At 37.3% G+C, this 26,119-nt stretch overlaps 1 protein-coding gene across 1 annotated transcript; it reads right to left on the minus strand.

Moving 5' to 3' along the window:
* Positions 1-6,852: 6,852 nt before the first annotated feature.
* prdm8b (PR domain containing 8b) lies at positions 6,853-11,818 on the minus strand. Its single transcript, XM_016290703.1, has 4 exons — positions 11,477-11,818; positions 9,449-9,673; positions 8,999-9,230; positions 6,853-8,700 (listed from the first exon to the last, which is right to left on the minus strand). The coding sequence occupies exons 1-4, from the start codon at positions 11,477-11,479 to the stop codon at positions 7,448-7,450; spliced, it is 1,713 nt and encodes a 570-aa protein (XP_016146189.1). The 5' UTR covers positions 11,480-11,818; the 3' UTR covers positions 6,853-7,447.
* Positions 11,819-26,119: the final 14,301 nt, after the last annotated feature.

The following is a 26,119-nucleotide window of genomic DNA, read 5'->3' on the forward strand; positions in this document are numbered from 1 at the left end:
TACAAATATCTAAACACGTGAGATGCAAAAAGATACAAAATCTTGTTTTCTGAGAAACTGAACAATATTCTGTGAGTTTATGGTTAAAACAAAAATGGGTTGTGAAAACATGTTTTCCTGTTAAAGTAAGTTGAATTAAGTTCTGAGCACATGGCATTTGTTCTTGTTTTAAAAATAAATCTACTTCATTTTGAAAAGTATTTTAGAAAACCAGACAACTTGTGTCATTTTGCTCCTCAGGTAAATGTACCTTGATTTAAGACATTTTCAAAGCAAAACTATTATTGAGGAAGATTTGTGTTCCCTTCAATTTGTTCCTTAAATTTTCTTTATTTAGTCTGATAAAGGTCTTTAAAATGTCTTAAATTTACCTTCATAAAACATGCAGAAACTCTGTTCTAAAATAGAGAGCTGTTTTCTAATTTTCCTCTGCGTGTGATTAGTGTTATTTTACAAACCCTTTTACAGCCCCTGATTTGGGAATCACTGATATTTATTTTTAAGTCACGACGTGACAATGGAATTTCCATTTGCTTGAGGGTGTTTCTCTGATGATTCATGTAGATTTCACTATTGAAATAACAATCAAGTTATGTATGTGTTGTGACCCCTGAACCACTTTCTCAGCCTTAGTCCTTTGCAAACGTGCCTACAGTCATCTGAAACATTCCACCATGGCAAGGCGGAACAGGAGAGAAGGTTTTTGCTCTCAATCTAGAGGTTTCCTCAAACCAGAGAGCCATTTTTGAGCTGTACTCTAAGGGTCAGAAATGCTCACCCTATTCCCTCCTCCCATTCCTAAGAGTTGGAGCATGAGGTGACGTGAAAATGGCCACGCATTTCAAACACGTCTTTTCAAAACAGCCCACGGATCAGCCAAGCATTTAATCTGTAAATGATCTAAACATTTGCTTTGGACAAAGTAGTACCCCATTCATTTGTGAGAAAGCCAGCGCTGTGTTTTTGCAAAGTGTCCGAGGGCATTTGGTGAGGAACAAAGAAGCACCTGTTCACTTGTTACAGACAGAGCTGCCTGTCAGTGAGCAGTGAAATCGCTGTCAGTGTAAGGCCATCAGTATCTACTGACAGATTTGACAAGATAAAAACGAACAGGCTAAACTCTGCCTCCCCCTTGATAGACACCCCAGTCAGAGGTAAATAAAAGGTTACCAATGTACTTTTAAAAAGTGCCAGTGAGTGTTATTTGCCTTTATGTACTGTAACTGCAGCATCTCCTTATGGATGATTAAATGCATCATTCACCTTTCTAATAGTTATATAATAGTTTAATAATAGAGGCTGTTCAAGAAGTTGGTGTAATTGCAATAATTTATTTATTTATATGCCATGATGACCCCCCACCTTAATTGTTTATCTTAAATATGTCAAATACATTTTACACATATTATTTTAAGTATTGCATTACTTACAGTAATGTAAAATGTTAAAATGTTATTTTTGAATGTATTATACATATTTGTGTCATTTTAAATAAATAATAATTAAACAAAATAAAGTACACAGTCAGTATAATAAAAGATTGTAATATGTAATATTTTTAATTGTTCAGATATTTATTTATATACATTGTACTTGAAGAGTGTCAGTAATCAAGCTATATTGCGTATTTTCGCATATGCATAATTTATCCTTTCGAACATTGTGATGTTACTCTGTATCATAATATATTAAGACATTTGAAAAATTTGGTAATAGTATGCATTGATGTGAGCCGAAACTCTCTCTGAGAGTTTGTTTCTCATTGACCACCTAGCTTCTGAAAAACCTCTAATGTTCAACAACAGCCTTTTTCTAATACATCATCTACATCTACCTCTCTCTGTGCTCAATGCATCTTCCTTTGAGTGTCAGGCTTTTGCTCCAGGCTTCATTCCTTCAGGTCATAGTTGAGGCTACGGAAATTGCTGGACTCTCTGATGTGAAGTCCTATCCCTCTTGTGTACTAGAGAAATGCATCTTTTGAAGTCTTCCCATCCTCCCCCCCTCTAGTCCTTATTCCTATCTAGTAAAACCAACAAACAGTCACCATTTCCCCCCCTCACCAATCAACAGGGAGTTTCATGTGCACTTCCCGTAGCATAAATCCACCTTCAGGCCTACCTGACTGCTTTGGCTCAAGGCACAGTAATCAGAGCTGGACACTCGAAATGCCTGCACAGCGCTGAAAGATTAGTTCCGTATAGTTTTACAGTGGATTTCCGAAGGCCTATATTTTACCGCTACGCTTAAAGCGGCCTCTCTCTGAGAGCAGCACCCTGTGCACTGTGACAAATGACCCAGAGCAAGAAACAACAACAAACCTGCTGTCAAGATAAAATGTGTGACCTGTACACTGCCTTAGTAAAGCATACAGCTTGTTCCTGTTGATGACATATAAATTACGACCTGGCATGACCCAGCAACGACAACGTGATGGTGTTGGTGTCTGTGTTAACGGCATGAATGACTGGTACATCTTTTGTGCGGTTGCATAATTTATGTTCGATTGCGGTTCACCACGTTGCATTAGCAGAGCGAACAACAGCTGTGTCCGACATTGTTAGCGGCTGAGCTGCTGACACCTGCATGCTCAGTATAACTGTAACTATGGAATGTGAACGAGCGCTTTGCTTTGATTTCATATGCATGCAAAAAATAAATCAACATCTAAAAAAAAGTGCAGATCCATAAGCATCAAAGTTACAGTTACATGAGAAATCCATTCTCTAAAATCTAATTTTTAGCACATTAATATCCTTCTTTTACCAGGCATGAACTGTAAAATGTACTATTTTATAAGAAATTACATTTTATAAGAAAAATAATTGTATATCAGTCATTAAAACTTAAAATTGAACATTTCACAATGGTATCACTCTGCTTTGACCCAGCGGTTGGGTTGTTTTGGGTCAAAACTGGGTTTGTCCCTTTTTAACCCAGCGCTGGGTTGTGCAGATCCATAAGCATCAAAGTTACAGTTACATGAGAAATCCATTCTCTAAAATCTAATTTTTAGCACATTAATATCCTTCTTTTACCAGGCATGAACTGTAAAATGTACTATTTATAAGAAATTACATTTTATAAGAAAAATAATTGTATATCAGTCATTAAAACTTAAAATTGAACATTTCACAATGGTATCACTCTGCTTTGACCCAGCGGTTGGGTTGTTTTGGGTCAAAACTGGGTTTGTCCCTTTTTAACCCAGCGCTGGGTTATATTTAACCCAGCATTTTTTAGAGTGTACTTGACATTTCTTTGTAATTATTTGTGAAATTTACTAGCATTTTCTGAGTGAAAATGGGTTCTACACCTTTTTTTTAATTGTAGGAAGAAACCACTTAATAGTTCAAATGTACTTAATATGGATAGTTTTGACATTTCTGTCATTTACTCATGTCATTGATTTTCTTTTTATTGTGGAACACAAAAGGAGATATTTTGAAGAACGTTTTTGTCCTACAATACATGAAGAAAATAACTTTTCAAAATAGATATTTTTTTGTGTGTTCCCCATAAGAAAGTTAATTATACAGGAATTTGAGATTTCATTTTTGAGTGAACTATCCTTTTAATATACAAAAAATTAAAATAGCCTAGAAAAAACATATATTTAAGGTATACTGAATAAGCAAGAAAAGAGAGTCAGCAGAAGATGCCTAAATTCAATTATAATCTGTTTCTCTTTACTTGAAAATTTTGTATGACCCATGAAGGACAGAAGTTTGAAGAGGAAGGACAGGTGCAGCTTAAATACTTGCCTGCTGTCAGATCTGTCTATTACTCTCAGCAATGCTTAGAATTTTCAAGGCAGACTCACAGAAGACAGGTACAAACAGTTGAGGAGGACAGAGAGCATGCAAAGTGCAAACGCATGTCTATAAAGCGGATCTGTTCATCTTTGAAGTGAACGCGAAGTGTAAATTTGTCCATGTCAGCTTAGAGGAAGATTGAATGTGTCCTGCTTTAAAATAACTTAAGCAGCCTGTTGTTCATATGCAACCAATGGTAGGCAATAACACAATCATAGCTAATCCCCGGAATAAACAGGCAACTGTTGAAGAGAATTTAGAGGTTCAAACAAACACATATAGATTATTGATGCTAATTACGTATTTACTTGTGGAATTCATTGGTCTAATATTTCATAATATTCGCTGTTGTCCATTGCAATGCTGAGTATCAAACCACTCATGAACTTTCATCTCGTATCAGATCACTGGCTCATTTATTAAAGTATTAAAGTTAGCATGGAACGGAACTTGCCGTCATCTTTTCATCCCTGTTGTAATGTGTATCTTAGTGAAACTGCTTCTCAAAAGAGAAAAAAAAGGCCCAATGTGTCCACTGGGAATCATTTGGATTGTTGGATAGTTGTTGTTTTCTAAATTGCTGGGATCTCATGTCTGTTGAGTGACAGATTGCTGCTAGATGGGATGAAGGGGGGAGAATGATTTTTATTAAAAAATTGATAAAAAAATGATGATGTGCATGGATAAATAATTTATAATAAACACTGAAATATTCCATAAACTATAAGCAAAATTACACAGGTTATTCTATCTGTTATATTCTGCAGAGAAATGCAAACAGTCAATCGGCAGTTATAAATTATGGATTTGGCTTTCTCATGCTTCTTGTCATGATCTCGGATGTCACTGCGTCGTTAGTGTGAATCATCTATAAATACCATGCTCATATACATACTGTTTGAGATCGGTGTGTTTCACACAGGTCTATTTTGATGCAAGGGCCCCATTGCCAAGATGTTAGAGAACAACAGGAAGATGAAGGGAAGAGACAGATGCATGGAAGAGCAGTTCACCATAGGACATGATCATACATAAAGTATGAGAAGCGGGCCAGCTAGGTTAGCCAAGGGTGACCACATTGGCCACATGTGAGAAGGGTATAAACTGAGCCTGACCGAGAGGTGCTGAGTGATACCATGACAAATGTAACTGGAGCTTATGAAGGGACGGATGACTCCAGTCACAAAACATGGGTCAGGCAATAAATATCTTCTGTAAGTATAAGTGACTATCATCATCTCCCAGCTCATTACCTCATATTCTGGACTGAATTCTTTCATGGCTTTTTATGATTGGGAAAGGTTTATTTTTAGGTCCACTTATTACATCGATATCACATTGAACCAAAGTTCAGTGCGAGTCTATTTTTTCCCCCTTACTCAGAAGATCACTTTTTATTTTATAAATGCATAATTAAAACAAAGCAACTAAGTAAAATAACTACATTTTTTTAGCTAAATTATTTTAGTTATTTTACATTTAGTTATTTTATAATTAAAATAACTAAATGACTAGCTGGTTGAACTTTGGCTTTGTTGACACCTGTGTCGACCGTTAGGTGGCAGACTAAGGCTCTACGATATCAGGCAATCACAATTCATTTTTTAAAATCTTGATTTGGTTGAATTTTTCATTATAAAAGCTTGGTGTCACTGTTGAGCTATTTTAACAGCTTGTAGCTCTCTCTCTCGGCTCCTTGGTTTTAAGCGCCACAATGCAAGTTCCCTGATATTAATTTCTGTTTGAAAAAGACATGTAATATAAAGCTAAGAAAACAACCATATGGTGTTTTATTGTCTAATTTTGTCTTACAAAACAATAATTGTAAATCACAGTTGATTGTGGCAGGTAGACTATATATTGACCATGCAAATGTTTTATTGATTGTGCCTTGTGTGATAAATATGTAGTAAATGCCTAAATCGAGATTAGCCTATGTAATTTTAATTAGCCTATGGGTGGGCATTTGTGTTTTTTTCTTTTATGCGTTAGGCCTGTGTACATTTATATTAGCCTTTCCGCAACATTAAAGGCTGTTGTTTCATTTTATTTTTTAAACCGAGTTATTTTTTTCAGTAGTTTATTATACAATCTGTTTTACTTTTTATAGCAGCTAATAATGGAGTCAAGTAGTATTTGCTTTTATCTTAATTTTCTGAAACACGCACTTTACAGGATTATAATAACACAAAGAGCGAATTAAACCAAACGATTAACACTTTTAATGCATGTTATTGTGACAGAAGAACAAGTCGTTTGAAAATAAAGAGCGCGCATGTTTAATATAGCAACCGTCTTTGGTTTGTTTGTTTACTTATTTATTTAATTAGCTATTTTCATTGTCTAAGAACTAAAATAACCTTTACCACAGTGGAAATCGTGTTTCTTGGAGGCGTCTCGCTATTTAAGCACCATCACGTGAGGAGCATGCATCGAAGTAGAAATGTTGTTATTGTTGTTAATAATATTAATAATAATAATAGTAATAATAATATGATAACTGTTGTTGCTGTTGTTATTATAATAAACTATAATGAATACTGTGTTTAATTTAATCTACCTTGTAGTAGGCTATTCATATTGTCTATTTATTTATTTATATTAATTTTGTAGACAATGATCTTTTTGCTGTTGTGCGTGTGTGTGTGTGTGTGTGTGTATTTCTCCACAAACATTATGAGTGTAGAACCCAACTACTCTAATTTCTTAGTGCACGTATTACAGTCGATGGTCGATGAATTGTTGAGGCAATTTTTGAATAATAAAGACATATTAGACTACCGCTAATGTGCCCAAGACAAAGACAAATATCGCGTATACGCGATAATATTAGAGTTTTTGTATGAATTATGGATCTTGTTTAAAAGGAACTCTATCGACAACTGTAAATACAGTACCAAGCATTGCTCTGCAATACACTATTAAGAGGGTCAGATTACACATGTACACGTTTGCGATGTTTAACATATAATTCCCTGTCATTTTATAGTCAGGCATAATTAATCACACAATCAGGTGAAAATAAAGCTATTTTATTGTCAAAGCATTCAACATGATTAGATAAACTATCAAATAGTAAATTTCAGCAAAAGGAACAAACACTGAATCTATTTCTCACAGACACAAAATATTACACTTTGTATTCAAACAAAACAAGTATTTACATTATTTCGAATAGACTGCATCTTATACCAATAACTATAATTTACATGCACTCTTAAATACACTTCAACATCATGTTCCCAATGTTCGATATCCTTATGCATATAGACATAACATGTCATTGAATAACACTCAATGAAATGATCTGCATCTGAATTGATTTCTATACATTATACATTAATATATACAAAATTCAAGGTACACCTACATTATTTTTGTCCCCTTTTTTCAAATAATAAGTGCTTCATATAATAAATAGATTTTAGGTTTTTAAGTCAAAATGCATCTTCATACACAAAACATGACATTTGAAGAAATCAAACCATTTAAACAGTAATGTCTTTTGAAAATGACAGCAAACGTGTTGGCATTACTCCTCCAGATTAACCTTACTCCCTTCTGATTAAAAAAAATGCAAGAAAAAAGAAAGGAGGAAGGAAAGACAGAAAAGCAAATAAATCCCCCAAAATTCAGTTGTGAGAGGTCATGTGCCGGGAAAGGTGGTGCCGCTCCCTGAAAGACTCGTTACAGATTGGACACTTTAACTTTTCTTCTCTCCTTCTTTTAATAAGAGGTTCCATGGCAAACTCCTTTTTGTGATGCGAGCGCATGTGGTAGACCAGGTCAGAGGTCATGCGGAAGGAGGCATTGCATTTGGCACACCAGTTCTGGGCAGGCAGACACAGGGAAGTAAACGAGGGGGGCAGGAGCGTGAGAGCAGAGGGCATTTGCAGCTGGATGGGGCCTGAGGTCTTGGGCCAGAAGGCTGTGGCGTATAGGAAAGGGTTCTGTTTCGCAATGCCACCCGGCACGGGGCAGTTGCTGCCTAGTTCTGAGCCTTGGAGCTTCGCTGCGAGGTGGTCCGCCTGGTAGAGTCTATGGGATGAGACGGTGTTGCCCACCGCAGGATGGCAGTCAACTGCCGGCAGAAGCTTGGGTGCCATGACAAGAGGTGATAGCTGCGAGAAGGTGCGAGACGGCTGGCTAAAGGCACTCTTTCTCTCCGAGCCTCCACCACCCTGCTGGAGCACCGAAGTGAAAGCGCTGCCAATTGACGAGGTCTCCATTCGGGACTGCGGGGGCTGAGTCTCGCTGAGAACCTGTCTGATGTTGAGGTGCTTTTCAGCCGGGTTGTTGCTGGGCCGGCCAGCCTCCTTGTTCTCCGAGTTGGAGCTGGAGTTTTTACCGCTGTGCTTCAAGCTCTGAGGTGACTTCTTGACCTCGGTGAAGGCGCTCCTCTTGGTTTCCGTCGATTCTGAAACAGAGGGCGAGAAAGCACGCCTGCTCTCGTCCAGACCGTACGCTCCACGGTACTGCTGCGCCGAGTTGGCCAACTCCTCTTTGGACTTGGGAGGCCGAGATAATCCACTGTTCCTGCTGTCCTCCATGTCAGAGAACTTGCGCTTTCCAGAGTTCTCGCTCAGGATCTCGGCCTCTTTGTCGCTCGGCGGACTGGTTCTGTTTTTCTCCAAATCCCTGGCTAGATTATGGAAGTCTGTGGATGGCTTTCCTTCCTGGGGATTGGAGAAGCCATCAGATCGGCCCAGTTTGGGACTGGACCTGGCAGGAGGTAGACTAGCCTGGTCACTGGCATCCGTGGCCTCCTCCTCTGGGCTGGCCGTGCTTTGTAGTCTCTTAGTGCAGCGGAATCTTAGATGAGCCAAAAAGGGAAATTCGAACTGGAAACGCTGGCTACAGTCTGGGCACAAATAGGGCGACGTTCCTGCATCAAATAAATGAAGGGGTGGGATAATTTTTTTTTTTGAAAAAATTTCCTTCAACGGGTACATAATGATAGCATAATAATGATACATTTTATTAAAACATAATTTTTACAAATTATTTTATAGCTATAAATTATTGAGTTTGTATAATGTGTATGCATTTTTTAAGTATTTGATAAATCTATATTATGCAAACTCATCAGACTATATTTACTGAATATTTAAACACAAACAGCTGCTATTTTTAATTTTTAAAAATGTAAAATATTAGATCACATGTTGATCTTCAAAGTGTACCTTTACTTTTGGCTTGATTTCTGCCTGAGCTCAGCAGCAGCAGCTCAATGAGATCCTTGCCATACCACACCAGCAGCTCTTCGTCTTTCTCTATTCTCCTCAGTGACCTGTAGAAAAGCTGGCCGTTCTTCACATAGGCCTCTAGGTTCTGTTCGTCTCTGTCTCTCGCCGACTGAACCAGCCTCAGCCACATCAGGCCTTCTGAGGAGCTGTTGGCAGCTGAGGTGTCCACCTGTATCCAGCAAACATTTCAAACATTTAGCTAAAACATTAGAACCATCAGCAAATACATATCAGTAATTATTTCAAAAGAATACAATTCCTCTACCACAGTTTTACATATTTGTAAAAACGATATATATATTGGAGTTAGGCCTATATGGCTGAAATAAATAGGCTACACATTTCAAACTCTCGACTTGTTGGAAGTGAAATAAAGCGTGACCATACCCTGAATATGTAAGGCGCCGTTCGTTTATCTGTGGACTTGAGAGCGATAAAGGCGATGCTGTCATACAGTGAAGTGTGACTCAGAACACATGGGCCAAAAATGGCATTTTCCGGAATGTCACAAGTGGTGTACACGCTGGTAAATATATCCGTTAAACACTGCTGCATCGCTTTCGCGTCGCCATCCCAGCCCAGTCTCTGAGAGCTGGATTCCTCCATCATTTGCTGTAAGACAAAAGTGTGGGTGAATTCATGTGAATAAACAGAACCGCGCATAAGTCACTATTTCTCAATTATAAAATGTATGTAAATATTTTCCTAGTTCTTATGTGCAATTCCAAGTGAATCTCCTGAGCAAAGCATTTAATAAAATCTCCAAGCACGCAGTCTTACTTAGGCCCGTGCCTTGTTTGTTTTTTAAAAGCTATTTTTCTTCGTTTAAATTAGGCCTATGCATTGTTGGTATTTTTATGGTGTTGTTATTTTTTAAACTTTAATGTATTGTATGTCATTTAAGATATAATCTAGCCTATATTATAAAATGCAAACGCAGAATTAAATAGTTCTGTAAAAAAGCAGAGGAAGTAATCGAAAAGAAGATTATTTCTTACAGTGCATTTGTTCGATTTAAAAGCGTGACTGTGACAGTATCACGGTAGTAACTCTCTGCGTATTTTCAGACTTTGCTTTCACTTGTCGGAAATATTTTACATGCCTTTGACAAGGATGAAAATCTGGCCTTATGAGACCGTTCGGTCTATTTTACCATCGAGGACCATATCGAATGGATTCAATAGCACTGTCAAAGTCACTGATTTCACGTCAGCTAACCTTTAGCTCCATTCTACAAGAAGGAACGTATGTCTCCTTATTACCATAATCCACCACTTTCCTTCTGAGACTTTAATTAAGGCAGCACGCGGAGTTAATTATTTTTCTTCTCCAACCCCCTGATGCACTTTTACAAATGAGCTGAATCTCTCGTAGCTATTCTGTTACGCGTGACTTGCAGTTCACTCGTGTAACTTGTTTTTAGTAGCATTTAAAAACGGTGGGGAAATATATTTAATATACAGTCTATTCCATATCGCTCATGTCTGTTTCTAATAGTTTTATTATAGTTTTAACAGCATATTGCTGGGATTTCACATGATTTCTCAGCTTTTTGAAGAGGTGAAAAAGAAAAATCAAGTGGAAAAATAATGTCTACACAAGGACAAGAGTGGAGGGAAATGTTGTTACTGCAGTTAGTTGCAAAGCAGGTAAAACGCAGCTCGAATTGTGTTCAATTTTGCAGCTGTTTTTCAGACTCGTTTATTAAAAACGTAATACATTTACAAAATCGTTTACAGTTTTTCAACTGAGTGGTACAGGCTGTGGTTATAAAGCAGACCGGTTTTTTTTTTTTATTCTAATGCTACTTCGTATTTATCGCTCAAATAAAGTAGGTTATAGGACACTGACGCGCCTAATAAAAAAATAGAATGAAACCGTGGAAATATGAAAGACATAATTCTGCAAAGCGTTTAAATAACCATTTATTTATGATGAAGATGCTTGGCTATTTCAAACAGACACGCCCGGCTCTCGATTGTATTATCAAGACACAAATGCTTAAAGTTCCCTTCATCCATAACAAGCCTTAGTGTGATTTTTGCCCTTCCTTTCACGATCCTCTCCTTTTGTAGCTGTGTGGTCGCAGTCTCACTCCTGAGAATCACACAAAGGACCCAATGAATATGCATTTCAACTAAATACTATAATAGACCCATGAATATATGCGCATTTCTAAAACAGAGGAGACGAACCCATTGACCTCCTATTTCAGGCTAAAATTTATTGCGCTTTTTATCTGCGGGCTTGTTGTTATTCCAACTTTATGACTTTATGATGTGTAGCCAGTTTCCCTCTATCGTCTACCATCTGCGAGCTTTCTACACGGTTGCGAGGATGCTGTTAGGGGGCTGCATACAGCCCCGTGTATTACTAGCCTCCGGCTGTTTTTATTGCAAAATTGTCATTACTCACCATGGTACTAGGATCAAATAATCCACAAAATTTCACAATTGCCGTCAATATATCTTCAAGTATGTGTTCAGCGTCTCCGATGAAGTCCGTGCAGTCAGTACATTTCCCCGTCTGTTGAAAGTGACAGTGTTGCCGACCGTCTTATGACTCGCGAGCGCAGAGAGGCGTGCAGATGGGGCCGATACACTGACTGAGTGGCACCCACATACACACTTTTTGTTTGCTGCACATAATCTGCCCAATGAGGCGTGACACGCTTCGTCTCCTCCCTTTAACTCTTCGGTCGCCGACAGTTAGCTAGTAGATGCAGGGTATCTATGCTGAAACATAAAGTGCACCGCAGTCACTAAAACAGATGCATATTTCATAATTCATATTTTCATACATTGTAAAACAAAGAACATTCACTCATTTGTTTTTGTATTTTTATTTTAATTCATTTTAATGTTAGAATTATATTCAAAAGATGGTGCTTATGCTGTTTTTGAATGTATAGCCTGCTGTACAGTGTTGTTATATTTATGGTCAAAAACTGGACGTCGTGATTGCAGACCTTTACTGTAAAAATACAGTGGCGATGTTACATGCACACGGGATGGCATTCTGATATTTTACAGGTCATAAATATATCAGTCTGTTTGGGCTATCGTTTTGTTATAGGCTACTGTTACCTGTATAATAGCACAGGTTTCACAATGGAAGGTGGCACATGATGACTTCTATTGTGGCCATTAATAACAAAGACAGAGCCCAGTTTAACCACACAAGGGCAACATATGTGACGCCAAAATAAAGCAGTAAACATCAACTAAACAACATACAATGCAATATAAAACACCTGAACTCCAGTAACTTTTACAAAAATAAAATCCAAACAAATGTGATGGTTTGACCAGTGAATTTTGGGAATGCCCCTTCCAATTAATTAGCTATAATAACTTGCCTGAAATCGTATATTACAGTAAAATTACATGTACTGTCTTTTAAAACATTGTAATTTAAAGACATCAGTTAAAAGATTTTTATGCAGCATTTTTCATTCTTTTCCTGCTGAAATAGCCTATAACCTAACTATGATGGTTTAGGGGAAATAATTTTGTTTGCTCATGACTTCTTTTGAGCCCTGCTGATTTACAAACGTGCCAATAGCTAAATGGGCAACACAAAGTTTCTCCATGTGATACTGAGTTACTGTTCATTGAGTGCCTTTGTCCCACAGCTTCCTTAAAATCGCGGACGGTTCCTGTCTTCGCTTGGATTTTTGAATGCACAGCTGCATGTCGCCACTTGCGACGAGCTCCGCTCTACATTATGTCGTTGTATTATAATTATCATGGCTTTTTTTCTCAGTGCTGGTTCGCCAACTGACAATTAGCAAACTGTTCTATTGATACTTATCTGCATCTGGGGTGCTCTTTCGCTTTGCTGCAGCCAGAGACCCGGCTCATGAGCGCGGAAGCTTGTCGCGTGCACACCTGCTGTGGCGCTCCATCTCTAGAGGAGAGAAGCACGAGAGCCCCGCGTGCTCAACCTGACCTCAGCTCGATTGGACTGTGATGTCTGTATTAACATCTGTGGGAGACAGCAGTGAGTATTCAGCCAGCCAAGTGCACACACACCAGAGTTTCCTTCAACATATTGCGGCGGTACGCAACAGTCCCGCTGTGTTTGAACCGATATGGCGAAATGTTTTAAACATTAATCAGTCTGAAGATTTGAGAAGGTCCACAAATCAATAGATTACTCTATGGGGTCTGTTGGGGGTAGGTTCACAGGGACACGGTCGTACTTAGTTCTTGTGGATGTCATCCAACTCATAACCTTGATCGAGAGAATTAATTAACTGTCATAATAGATAAGAGAGATTTAGACTACCTTCTGCTGACATATTCATCTTTCTTGTGGCTTGTACCCCCAGAATAGCTCTTATCAGAAGATAAATGTTGTGTTGCTGCCATATAAAGAGCGTTTTGGAGCTTTTTGCTAAATAAAAAAAATTGTAAAGTGGTAAAGTGCAATTATCAATAATGAAATTAATAATTAAAATCTTTTGGTTTGTAAATGGGTTAAGAGAAGGTAAACTGATCAGTTGCTGTCCGAAAAAAATATATTACATTTGTCATAGCCTTCTATAAGATGTGGCTGGTTCCTTGAGCACAAGTGGGCGACTGGTTACTTTAGTGCAAAGTTAAATTGACATCAAGTTTTTCAAAAAGAAAGAAACTGAAATAAATGTAGTGTAAAACAGTTTCTGCTTCAGCAATGCTGCATATTGTCTTCTTGTTGAGGACAACATCGACAATCTTTTTTTTTTTTTGTATGTGATGAAAGCAAGGTATTAAAGACAATAATCTATATTGTACTTTAAATCATCTAATGCATTTCTAATGAATCAGTATTCGAAATGAACACAGTTTCTCTAACTAAAGAGGTCTCTCTGGTTTTCAGGGCCATTAACTAGATAAAATATCAACAAGTATTGTCTTATATTATCTTCCATTATGATAATAGAGTATGTACTAATATGTATTTCACAGTGATATTATACACTCAAATGATCCTTTTTAAAGAGAGGACTAAATTGAAATGAAATGTTCTGGTTACACCATTCTTTCCCAATTTAGAGCTTCATGGAAAATTACAAAATATTAACAGTGCATTAGGTGTATCACTAATTCAGACTGATATGGTAAAGTCATTTTGCTGTGCACAAAGTTTTTTTAAGATGTTTTTTTTTCTTTAATAATAACTTTTTATATTTTTAAATTAAAGATAACATATTAAATGCAATTTACATTGTGCATGTCAAATTATGGGATTTTTAAACCCTTTCCTGCACAAAATAGGTTTTAATTTTTTTATGCTGAGGTCTTTAACATATAAAGATTTACACAGTCTTAACTGTAAATCTCGTCTTGCTCCAAACACTTGTCCAGCCAAGCATGATAAGGACTCTTTTTTCCATACAGTGTTCTGAAAGCTTGCTCAATCAGTAGCCATCTGCTTAGCTCATGAACTGCAGGTTCATGGTGGCTGGCAGAGGCTGTTCGGTGGACAGAATTAATCTCCCTTCCTCCTCCTTTATTGTCCTAAAACATATAGCCACTGTTAATAGCGGCGCTTTACTGGGGCAAACTGCCTTCTCAGTGTAAGTAACACGGAGCAGATTTCTCTGTGGCATCCTCGTGCGGAGGCTAATTGTAGTACTCTGTCAGCTCAACATGACCCTGATGTTAAATAACTTTTTTTTTTGTTTTTTTTGTCACAAGGACTTTATTGATTAACTAGGGACAAGAGATTAAGATATTCTTTTGTATTAAAAGTCTATCTGATTGTAAGAAAATAATCCTGTGTTTAAGAAGGAAAAAGGAGAGATTGTTATCTTGAACTGTAAGCTTCTAAAGGATTAAGAACAACTCTATTCTGGACATTCAGACATGCCACGCGCCAATCTAGAATGATATGATTTTATTACCAGAAGCTAGAAAGAGAAACATGAACGTATTCCAAACAGATGCAAGTCAGTGTATAATTACAATTAACAAAGGTCTGTTTTTTTATTTAGCAATTCAGCTGTTGTGCTGCTTTTCTTGCAGGAAAAGGAGATTAAGGATGACAACATATACGGCATGTCATGATAACAATAGGGATCATCTGATGGAGGAACAAGGCTCATATTTATCAATGTTTTGATTAATGTTTACATCTGCTGTGGCGTTGTCATATTGGCAAGAGAACACAGATTTAGACTGTTTTACAGTATAAACTACAAAGCTCAGTCCTGACAGTCAAAGTACATTTTATGCATTTAGCTTATCAAAAATGATGCAAAAAGTCGGTAACACTTTATTTTAAGGTGTCCTTGTAACACGTTACATGTACTTACTATTCTAATAACAATAAATTATGTATAATTACATGCAAGTAACCCTAAACCAAACCCTTATCCTAACCCTAACCATATATTAAGTACATTTAGTAATTAATATCAGTACTTAAATCTATAATTATACTGTAACAAAGATACCTTAAAAAGTGTAACCAAAAATTCTTTACGATATATGGCTGTGTCACTTAAATGTAATAGAAAGAATGAAGTTGATTAGGGCTGTGCACTGAGCATTCTGAAGACTTAACATGGTCTTTCCAATGGAGGGCAGAAGAGGAGAAGGAAGGAGTCTAAACCCTGTAAAGAGGAAGACAATACAGCGGTCTTGGTACACAAGTGTTTAGTGCAGATGGAAACAAGCGGAAATAGGGACTCTTTCTCATAATCATGTACACGCAGGTGCTTTTGCAGTGCTTACAAAAGACTCACAGGTAGAATCCCAAATCCATCCCCTTTAATCTCTTTGTAAATGACCAAATGCTCCTATTAATATGAACCTCAGAGCTGCACTTGCATAAAATGGTTCTTTTAAAGGGGTTCAAAATGGTAAAAGGAATAATTAATAATGAGCCACTTTTATATCAGATCCAGTGATTATACAAATGGAGGAAACCGCCAAAAATATTCTGTTATGGCATATGGCACTTCAGCTGCCATATGTGCCAGTTTTCACTAAAATTGGCACCACGGCTCATGATGGTCAGTTGCGACTGCCAAAAACACAGCGAGGGCTGTGCAGAGAGAACGAGAGGAAGAGGGGGGGAAAAAGCTTCATTGCCTCAGACAAGTGCACTGATGTCCTTCTGCAGCTCCCACAGCACAATCAAGAACGAGATAGTGAGTGCTGGAGGAGAGAAGATTTGGGCAATAGGAGAAACTGGTGCTAGGGATGCATCTTTCACTCACCCTCACTTTCCTTGCACTTATTCAACGTTTAGACCTTTCAGCCTTTTGCATTCATTTAGCTTTGCTGTAAACTGGAGGAGAGACTGATGCATCTTCAAGGGGGGAAACATTGCTTTGGTATCCAGAGCATGAGATTTATTACAGTATGTAGTCCCACATTCTCATCAAAACTCATTTGTATGAGATGGCAAAATTGTATTGGCTTGTGTGAAAAGGTATGACTTTTGTAGGTTTTCAGGCCATTTCACCATTTTATATTATGGCTTATTTTTTTTTTATAATGAAATGTACATATAAATTATGCAATTTTGCTTTTCCATGTACAGAAAGTTATGGAATTGCTTTAATTAAAAGTAGGTATTCACTAATATTTAAATACTATCTGATATTGATAAGCCAATATTTATTTTTATAGCTGATTATTGATAAATGGCAGATATGAACATTTTGTCGAAATAGAAAATAAAACATGTAAAACTTAAATGCTACAAGTGCATTTATGCATAACAGCATTTGTATCAGAAATGGATATTTATTTTGAAATCGTCTGAAGATAACATTTAACTGTTATTAAAATGATTAGCATTTTTAAAGATTAAGTGACTTGAGGAGGGACTGTTAAACAATGATGATAAAGGAAAGTAAATATAAAGAAATGTAACTATAAAAATATGGGAAAAGAGCACGCACAATTTGCCAACATTTTGGCCATTATATGTTAGATATTGTCAGAAAATTATTAATATCAATATTTTTAGCGTTCTTTTTTGCAAATATTCCTAATTTTAAAAAAAAAGTTAAAGATCAAGAAGTTAGTTTTCTATAGTCCCTCTAATGTGTTGGTGCCCACACTGAAATCATCGGCACTGTGGCCCCTGTTCAAACCTGTATCTCTCACTGCAGAATTCTGGAGATTTGGACATTCTGTTTGTAATCGATGATACCTGTTCATAGTGCAAGGCAGTGAATCCAGCCCTGGCTCTGACTGCAGGCCCAGTCGTCCAGGCTTCAGATCCTTCCTCGCAGCCAAGCTGCCAGACTAGCTCAGGGTTCATGGCTGAGCTGAGCCACCATGGCAAGTTTTAATGTTGCAGGTTTTGGGCGGCCCCAGGGCATATGCTCACCCTCCCTTCACAAAGAGGAAAGCACACGTCTGGCAGTGAAGGACTGGGCCTGGCCCCAACAGTCTTAGGGGCCGTTCACATATCGCGTCTCTTTGCGCGCTCAAGTTCGTTATTTCAAATGTAGACGCGCTCATTATTTCCAAGCGCTTCCGCGCCGCATCGAGATAAAAACATTTCAACTTTTCAGAATGCCGCATGCGCACCGCGGGTCATGTGACAAGAACCAACCAATCAGCTTCATCCTTTCCCGTAACAGAAAGCTCAGCCAAGATGAAGGAACAGCTGATCATAGCTGTACAGGGATAGCCATTTTTAAATAAATTTAGTAGCAAGTGACTTTTAGTGCTGCAAATCCATTTATCCTTTGCTGAAACTTCCGCGTCTTCATGTAGAGCGCAGGCCATGGTTGCTTTGCAACGGCAGACGCCTCCGGAGCCCAAACGCTTTGGGAAAAAGCAGAAAGCGCCGCGTCGCTTCCATTATGAGCTCGCCTGCCGCGCGTCTATATTTGAAATAACGAACTTGAGTGCGCAAGAAACGCAATATGTGAATGGCCCCAGGCCTCACATGCCACTTCATCTATAGACATGATTACAGAGTGATATGTTATATAGCACACCATGTACTAAAATCTTAACTGTTATTTGTTATTTCATATATATGCCCATAAAATTTGATTAGCATATTGTACAACAGTTAGTTTTAGTCTTCAAATGTGACTGGCCGAGGTCTGCGTTCCAAAGTGCTGACACAGTCCAACAGCACTACGATTTTTCACTGTTACAGACAGTCAGTCTGGATGTAAATCTTTGGGATTTGTCAATAACTTTTTCTACAGGTTACATCCATACACTAGTAGGTGGCGAAAAGTGACTTCATGAGTTTTTCATTGAATCATTCATTCACACGATTCGTTCAAATACACTGATTCACTCAGGAAGGACACTGCTGTGGCTTTGTGTGGAACTGTCTGCGGAGCAAAAATAGACATAGTAACGACTAAAAAGGCAAGTTTATTATTGGCGGCTCGTGAGTTAGGCTATATTTTAAGGGAGACTGATATGTATTGCAGCAGGTTTATTTTTTTATATGGCCTATATTTACTTATTATATACATACTCATGAGCATTACAATTATGCTAATGTACAAAAGGATAGTGCCCTTATATTTTAAAATAGTCTTATAATTAATAAGTAATAATTAATGATGCATTAATCTCTCGGATCACTGACAAAATCACCTCTGGCTTGCTTAGTTGGGGACACTTATTTTCCACCAATATCGTCGACTTGATTGCACAGATACTATTTAAACTGAACTGAGCTAGATGATGACATCACTGAATTCAATGATGAACTGCCTTTAACTGAAAATTGAGTGTTTACTATTGTCCCATTATTAACACACTATTTTCCTATCTAATACTGTAAAGCTGCTTTGACACAATCTGTATTGTTAAAAGTGCTATATAAATAAAGGTGACCACTCATTTTGAATGGAAGCAAAATACATTCATTTTCTAAATTGGTCAGTTTAGTAATAGAGGAGCCTTTATGTTTTAGGAAAGAAAGAAATAATGAAAGGAAAGAAAGAAAGAAATGTAAAAATATGCATGTATACTAGTAAAAAAATTAAGTTTTAAGCACATTTACTTAAGGAAAAATACAGTACAAAACAGTAATATTGTAAAATATTACAATTTAAAGTATCTGTTTAATATATTTTAAAAAGTAATTTATTCAAGTTATGTCAAAGCTGAATTGTCAGCAGCCATTACAGTGTCACATGATCCTACATAACTATTATTATTTTTGTGGAAACTTTCTATTCATCATTATTCAATTTTGGAAAAAAAGAAAGAATTTTTCTCATGATTCCTACAGGAATATTAAGCTGCAGAAACTCTTTTCAACACTGATAATCATAAGAACCATTATTAATAACTGAGCACTAATAATGATAATAATTGACCTCCAAATCTGCATTAGAGTGACTTCTCATTGTTTTCTCAGGATCATTGCTGCTGAAAATTCAGCTTTGCCACCTCAGGAATAAAATACATTTGAAAATGTATTAAAACATAAAACATTTCATTTAAATCAAAATAATATTTCACAATATTGCTGTTACTGTTTGCATATAATGACTTCCAAATAATTGCAGCCTTGGTGAGCATAAGATACTTATTTTAAAACATTATAAATTATTATATATTTCATTATATGCATCTGGGTTATGCACAAAAGTCAACTTTATCAGCTTTATGTTACTGTAGGATACAGACCATTACTGTTGTTACTGAACCTTTTATAAAAAATATTGCAACTACTTATTAAGTAGTATAACAACAACATCACATATTCACAACAACAGCACTCTAACTCATGTTATATTGCTTGATTGTCATGTGATTTTGAACTGTTTGCCTATTTTCCTATGAGCTTACTAAAGGCTGAATGCAGCTGTTGTTCTCCATAAATTAAACTCTGCCATGATAGCAGCAGCACACTCAGGGGTATTGACATTTGATGTTGTTGTTTCAGTTGTGTGTGTGTGTGTGCGTGTGTGTTTTAGAAGGTGTGTTTGATGTTGCAGAAGAGGGGTGAGATGGTAAGTTGATGGCAAATGCCTTGAGGAGAAGCTGTCAGCACAGCCGGTTACCTCTGAAACCCTGGTGGCCTGAGCCGACCGTGGCAGAGTGAATCAAAGACAGCCAGCAAACCCACAGAACAGTGGGACTCTGTGGGCTGGCCCCTAGATCACCAGTGTTTTTGAGGGAGTTTTACGGCACAGAGGCAATGTTCTGTATTTCTGATTCTCAGCTCTGGGAGTAGATAGTGAAACTTAGGAATAAGTTCATCAAAGTTTAAACTGGCAAAATAACAATGAGCAGAGGATATGTGAGGGGTCTGTAGATATCACAGCTGCGCCCGCACCTCCATTAAATCACAGAATATTTTGCACATTGGTAAAACCTGAAATGCATTTAAAAAAAGTTAATAGTTGTGAATATTTCAGAATTGAGGCTATAGAATAGAATATGTACCATCAATGGCAGACCCATTCTCCCAAGCTCTAATAATTCTTCCCATGATTTTAGCCTGAAGGAAAAAGTTTGATTTAAGAATGAAACGCAGTCCTGCCACACTTCTCGAGCTGTAACCAACTGCAGTGTTTGTCAATGATTGGTCCTGAGCTTTATCAAAGTTCTACTGAAGCGTGGCATCCATTCTACCATCCATGAGAGAGCGGAGGAGAGTGTGGCGCTTTGTATTAGGTTCATTTGGGTTGAGGCTGTGCAGCTCAATGTCCAGCTAAATATTGCAGAGATTGGCCTGATCTTACTGGTCACATAAGTGTTCACATTTAATCTTGTTTAGGTGCTCTGCAACACACATCTATGTTGTCTATTAGTGTTAGTCATTTAATGGATGGTTAGTGACCTCATAGAAGGGAGACACGTTCTCTAAGTAGAACGTTAAAAAGCTGGGAGATATTCAGAAAGACGTTGCTATGCTTCCATCCAAAGATTTGAATTTAACTTATGCGCAAAACTGGAATATCACATAAAACATTTGCGAATAAAGTGGTTTCCATCCAACGAGTCAAAGAGAACAAAATCACTTAATAAATAAACTGCCACTAAATATGACTGAGAAACGTACGAGAGGCCACTTAATACAATAATTTTCATATATTTCATATATGATGATAAATGCGGTCATTGCTTATGGCGGTGGATGCCTGCTGTTTTGGAACACAGTTGTGTAAGACAGTTATACAGAAATACTTTGATTAAAGACTTTGCTCAGGCATTTCAGAACAATCAAAACAACATTTCAGATGCTGTGCAACAAGATCTGTTTATTGCTGTTCCATGAGTGCCACCTGCTGTAAGAGAGTGAACACGCATTCTCATGCAGCCCGTCTGATTTCTTTTGTTTCGTGCAGATGTAACAGATCAAGCTGTTATAAACCGTGAAACTGGCAGAATTCTTAAAACAAACTGTGATACAGACTTTTGGACAAACTGCCCAACAGCAGTATGATTTCTGAAGGATCATGTGACACAGTGAAGCTTTGAAAATTCAGCTTTGACATTACAGGAATAAATGATCAGAAACTGCTAGATTTGTAAACCACTAAAACAAGGCAGTTACTCAAATATTTATGTTCTTGACAGGTTTCTAAAGTGTTATATAGTAAATTGCATAGTTTGATGCTCAAAGAAAGCAGTTGTTTCCTCATCCTCATGTTTCTACAGGCATACCTGGCAAGGTAACAGTTGTTTGTGTCACTGATGCCTGGTGCATTGATGGAGCATACTAGGTTGTTTGCACATACAAATACATCCAGTATCTCATTGGCATCTCAAAAAAAGGAAAAACAAAAAGGTGTGCATGTCCATCTGTCTGAAAATGTGCAACGCGGGATGTCAATCCAGACACCACATAGAAGGATGTACTAGAAGAGTGACCATTGCAGCTGTGACTGCCTTGTTTTGGCCATTTGTATTCTGCTTGGCTGAAATGACTGATATAATCATCTGCGATGTGCACTGACATGGCAGACAGCACTCTCCAATGAATAAGAGAACCTCACATCAAGCCATAATGGCAGGTGATGTGTTGCTCATGCTAGTTCAGAATCACACTCAGGTTGTCTTGGTGTGCTAAATGAAAGCAGAACAGTTGGTTTGTCTCTTTATTTCTTAATATCTATAAGCATAAAGCAAAACATGCAAATCCTCAAGAGAGATGAGCTTAAATGAAGATAAAGAAACCCTTCCCTGTAATCCGACTGGGAGGTCCCAACATGCAAAAAAATGTACTTTCTCAACCATGTCATAAAGTTAGATGCGGCTTTCAGAAAGTCTCCTTCGAGTTTCCACTAATCGGAAGTGACGCTGCTGTTTTTCTAATCTCTGTTCTGCACTCCTGAGAAGGATGAGGTGGAAAAAATAACAAACGTGGAGCGTGATTGTGCAGGCGGTGGGAGCAACGCTGGGCCACTGAAAATGGCAGCTGTCAAGGCAAGCTGACAGTGAGAGGAACTTGCGCAGGCTCTTGCTGTCTGAAGACTTTGTCACATTGCGGTAGAAACCTCAAGGAGTTCAGAGGAGATGCGTGGTGGCAAGCTTGTCATATTTATTAAGGAGATACTTCGCCAACATGTGAACTCATGTGTGACCACCTTAGTAATTGCATTTAAAGAAGGAATTTATTTTCCAGTTTGTGGTACTGGATTTTTAAAATGGTATATTATGCATTTCTGTGTGTACTATATATCAAAGTTTAGATCCCTTAACCCTAAAACAGGCAAGAGTGGAAAATGATCAGCAAAAAAAATCATGTCACTTTTTATATCATCTGGACTTAAGTAAAACATATTCAAAAGAAATTTTGTAATATTTGATATATTTTGGATTTTATGAGTTGTATCTCCCAGGATACGTTGCCCGTTTAGGGTATAAAAACAGCCCAAGTCATCAATAATTCTATGATGTATTTGATGCAAACAAATATGGAATATTCAAAATATGCTGCATGTATGACATGTCTAAGTGTCCTAAAATTGAGGCATAGACATTTTTGTATTTTATTTTTTTTTATCTGTCTTTATCATCTTTATCCTCAGGGGTGGGCAATTCCAACCCTTGAGGTCCACTGTCCTGCACGGTTTAGCACCATCCCTAAACAATCATATAATGCAATTTATGTACCAAAATATAATTTTTTTTATGTAATCCTGAAGACTTTTGTCAGATTTTTCAGATGTGTTTGATCAGGGTTGAAGCTAAATGCTGCAGGATGGTGGCCCTCTAGGAGCAGGGTTGGACACTCCTATTCTACCATAAAATGAGCTGTGTGAAACCCTGCAAGAGAAAAATCTAGTTAAAAATGCAAAGATGTCAACTAAATGTAATATTATCCGTTTTACATGCAAATATTAACATTTGCACAATTTTGAAACTCAAAATAAATAGAAAGGGGATTGTGTACGGGGGGTTGGCTAGAGGCCAGGAAGGCCTATAAGGCTCTTCCCTAAGGGCCCCTGACCCTGGAATGCGATTTCTACTAAGGGGGATCTGCTCTCCTTGATGCGATTTGTTTTTATACCCTAATCAGGCAACGTATCTCAGGAGATACGCATATTTCAAAATGCGATAAAAAACAACACGAACAACATCTCAAGATAATGTTCACAATTAATACTAATAGTTGTATTGCATTTTTTTGCTGAAAAAAGTCAGATTAATATATGCCTACTTTCTACATTTTCTGAATGTCCAGCTCCATGGGCGGACATGTTGGCTTTAGGTCAAACTAACAAAACGAGCACAGAAAATTTTAACTAAGTGATGTGACCCCCATACTCAAAAAAAAAACTCAGTTATGATAATGATAACAGTATTGAATGAAAAATTATTCCTCGTGCCTCCTACAAGAGACTAAAGAATATGTATCTCGTGGTACACGTTGCCTGTTTTAGGGTTAATGAACTGGCAAATAAATTAGTTGAATTAATGACAAGAGTATCTCACATAATATTATGTGCACTGTACCGAGGAAGCTTGATAGTTTTATTATTTGAACTGATAGCACAGAACACCACATTGTTGTACTGTATATGCACACAAATGAGGCTTCAATAAAATAACTTTTAACACAACTGATTGCAAAGACATGACAGCACTATACATTTCAGAATGTGGAAAAGTGCCCAGGGCAAATGTAACTGGAGCATGTAAGAGATGGCTGTTTGTTTTGTATTGCGTCAGCTAGTCAGTTTTGAACTTGTTTCTTTGCAAGCTAAGTGTGTTTCCCCAAAGGGATTTTTCTAGATATTACAACAATTTACGTGTGAATAAGAGAGTTCTCACAGTCATGACTTATTGACTGAAGCTGTATTATTAATTGGGTTTTATTTGTTGTTTATTGATTGGGCATCCGCATCTGCTTATCCATGCTATATATTTTCAAGCACACAAATTATATTTAAGTGCCTTGTGAGGGAAATAAATGCCTTACACCTTTGCCGCAATATTCATGTTTATTCCTTTTGTTTATCTACTAGTGCCTATAAGACATTTTGTGATGTGATGGAGATGAAAGAAGTAAAGATAGCTGGAGTACAACACTGACATTTATCTACAGAGCTCTGGACAGGAAGTTGAACAAACAATCAGGAGAAGCAGGTGTCATTTGATGGACAAAGCTGCCAGCACAGGCTGCTTGTCAAGAGAGTAAACAAAGAGAGAGACAGAGAGAGAGGAAATGACATATTCAAATTGTGCTGAGAGACAGATTTTAATTTGCTTGTTCTCTGACTCCTTTCAACTGCTGTTCTCTGGGCAGAGCGGAGGGGTGACAGATCTGGTGCTGGAGTGGTTCACCAAATTATTTGATAAGAGCTGGAATGGATTTGTGTAACTCTGTAAAGAGCTATTATATTATATTATACTGTATATATAATATGCAATATTAGAATGTTTGCGTGAGCAGGCAGTAATGGTCAGAAGGGTATATATATATATATATATATATGAAGAGGAGACGGGGGCTAGTTGTTCTATTCTAATGACTACTCGCAAGGTTTACTTGTGAAAATCAGTTTTTGTTTAGGCTGCAATTTATTACTTACATTTATTAAAACAAGTATCAAATTGAAATTATGTATAAAAATAAAAAATGAATGTAAAAAAAGAATTGGCCAATAAATATCATAGTTAATATTAGTGTATAGTATAGTTGTAAATTATAAAAGCACATGATACAACTTGCCCCAACCTGAAATGTATGAAAAAAATACTTTTTCTTCAGAAAGAATTCATAAATTGACAGTAAAAACATTTATAATGTTTATATAATAATTCTATTCCAAATAAATGCTAAAGTTCTTTTGAACTTTCTGTTCATCAAAGAATCTTGAAAAAAGGTTTCCTGGTTTTCAACATTGATAATAATGAGAAATTAACTGGAGTGATGGTTCCTGAAAATTCAGCTATGCCAACATGACTGGAATAAATTACATTTTAAAATATATAAAACTTGAAAAAAGTTATTTACTGTATTTAACTGTATTTTTGACTTAGTCTTGGTGAGCATAAGAGACATCTTTTTAAAAAAATTGAAAACATGAAAACTTAACAAACTCTAACTGCATTGAACAGTAGTGTATGTGACACCTCGACTTCCCTGTTATATAAATATTTTATTTTACATTGCAATTTATCCAGCCTTTTAACAGAATAAAGCAAAAAAAATGCCATAGCCAGATCAGGATGTGTTGTGGTAGCTCGCTCTTGTCATGCACGTCCGAGCATTCTCCTCTTCCGACATCTTTTACCTGCTCTGATTGAGTCTTTTTTACAGGTCAATCCTCATGAACCCAGCCTGTCTGCTTTGATTTTCCCCTGTTCAGTCCTACTCGGGCACGTTCACGGACGCCTGCTCCACGCAGAAGAGGAAGGACGAGCAGGCACTCTGCAGAATCCTCTCATTAAGATGACAGGCCCAACCATGACAACAATTAACTCCATTCAGCCACAATTCATCCCTCTTTTCAGGGTGCACAGAAGAGATGAGAGGAGACATGCTGGTCAGACTTAGCTGAGTGTTAGCCGCGCTTTGTGAAGGATAATCTGAGGTACTGACGAAATGAATGACACTGATGGAGGTCTGTCCGCAGCATATCCAACAGGATATCCCATTCTAGGGACG

This window comes from Sinocyclocheilus grahami, unplaced genomic scaffold (assembly GCF_001515645.1).
Source record: "Sinocyclocheilus grahami isolate Dianchi unplaced genomic scaffold, SAMN03320097.WGS_v1.1 scaffold262.1, whole genome shotgun sequence".
Lineage (NCBI taxonomy): Eukaryota > Metazoa > Chordata > Actinopteri > Cypriniformes > Cyprinidae > Sinocyclocheilus > Sinocyclocheilus grahami.

Bases quoted from the DNA above. Each gene is read 5' to 3' on its own strand.
- prdm8b (XM_016290703.1), bottom strand. The intron at 9,231-9,448 runs GTATGGTCACGC...TGCTGGATACAG, and splicing joins CGGCGCCTTACATATTCAGG to GTGGACACCTCAGCTGCCAA. The intron at 8,701-8,998 runs GTACACTTTGAA...TATTTGATGCAG, and splicing joins AAATCAAGCCAAAAGTAAAG to GAACGTCGCCCTATTTGTGC.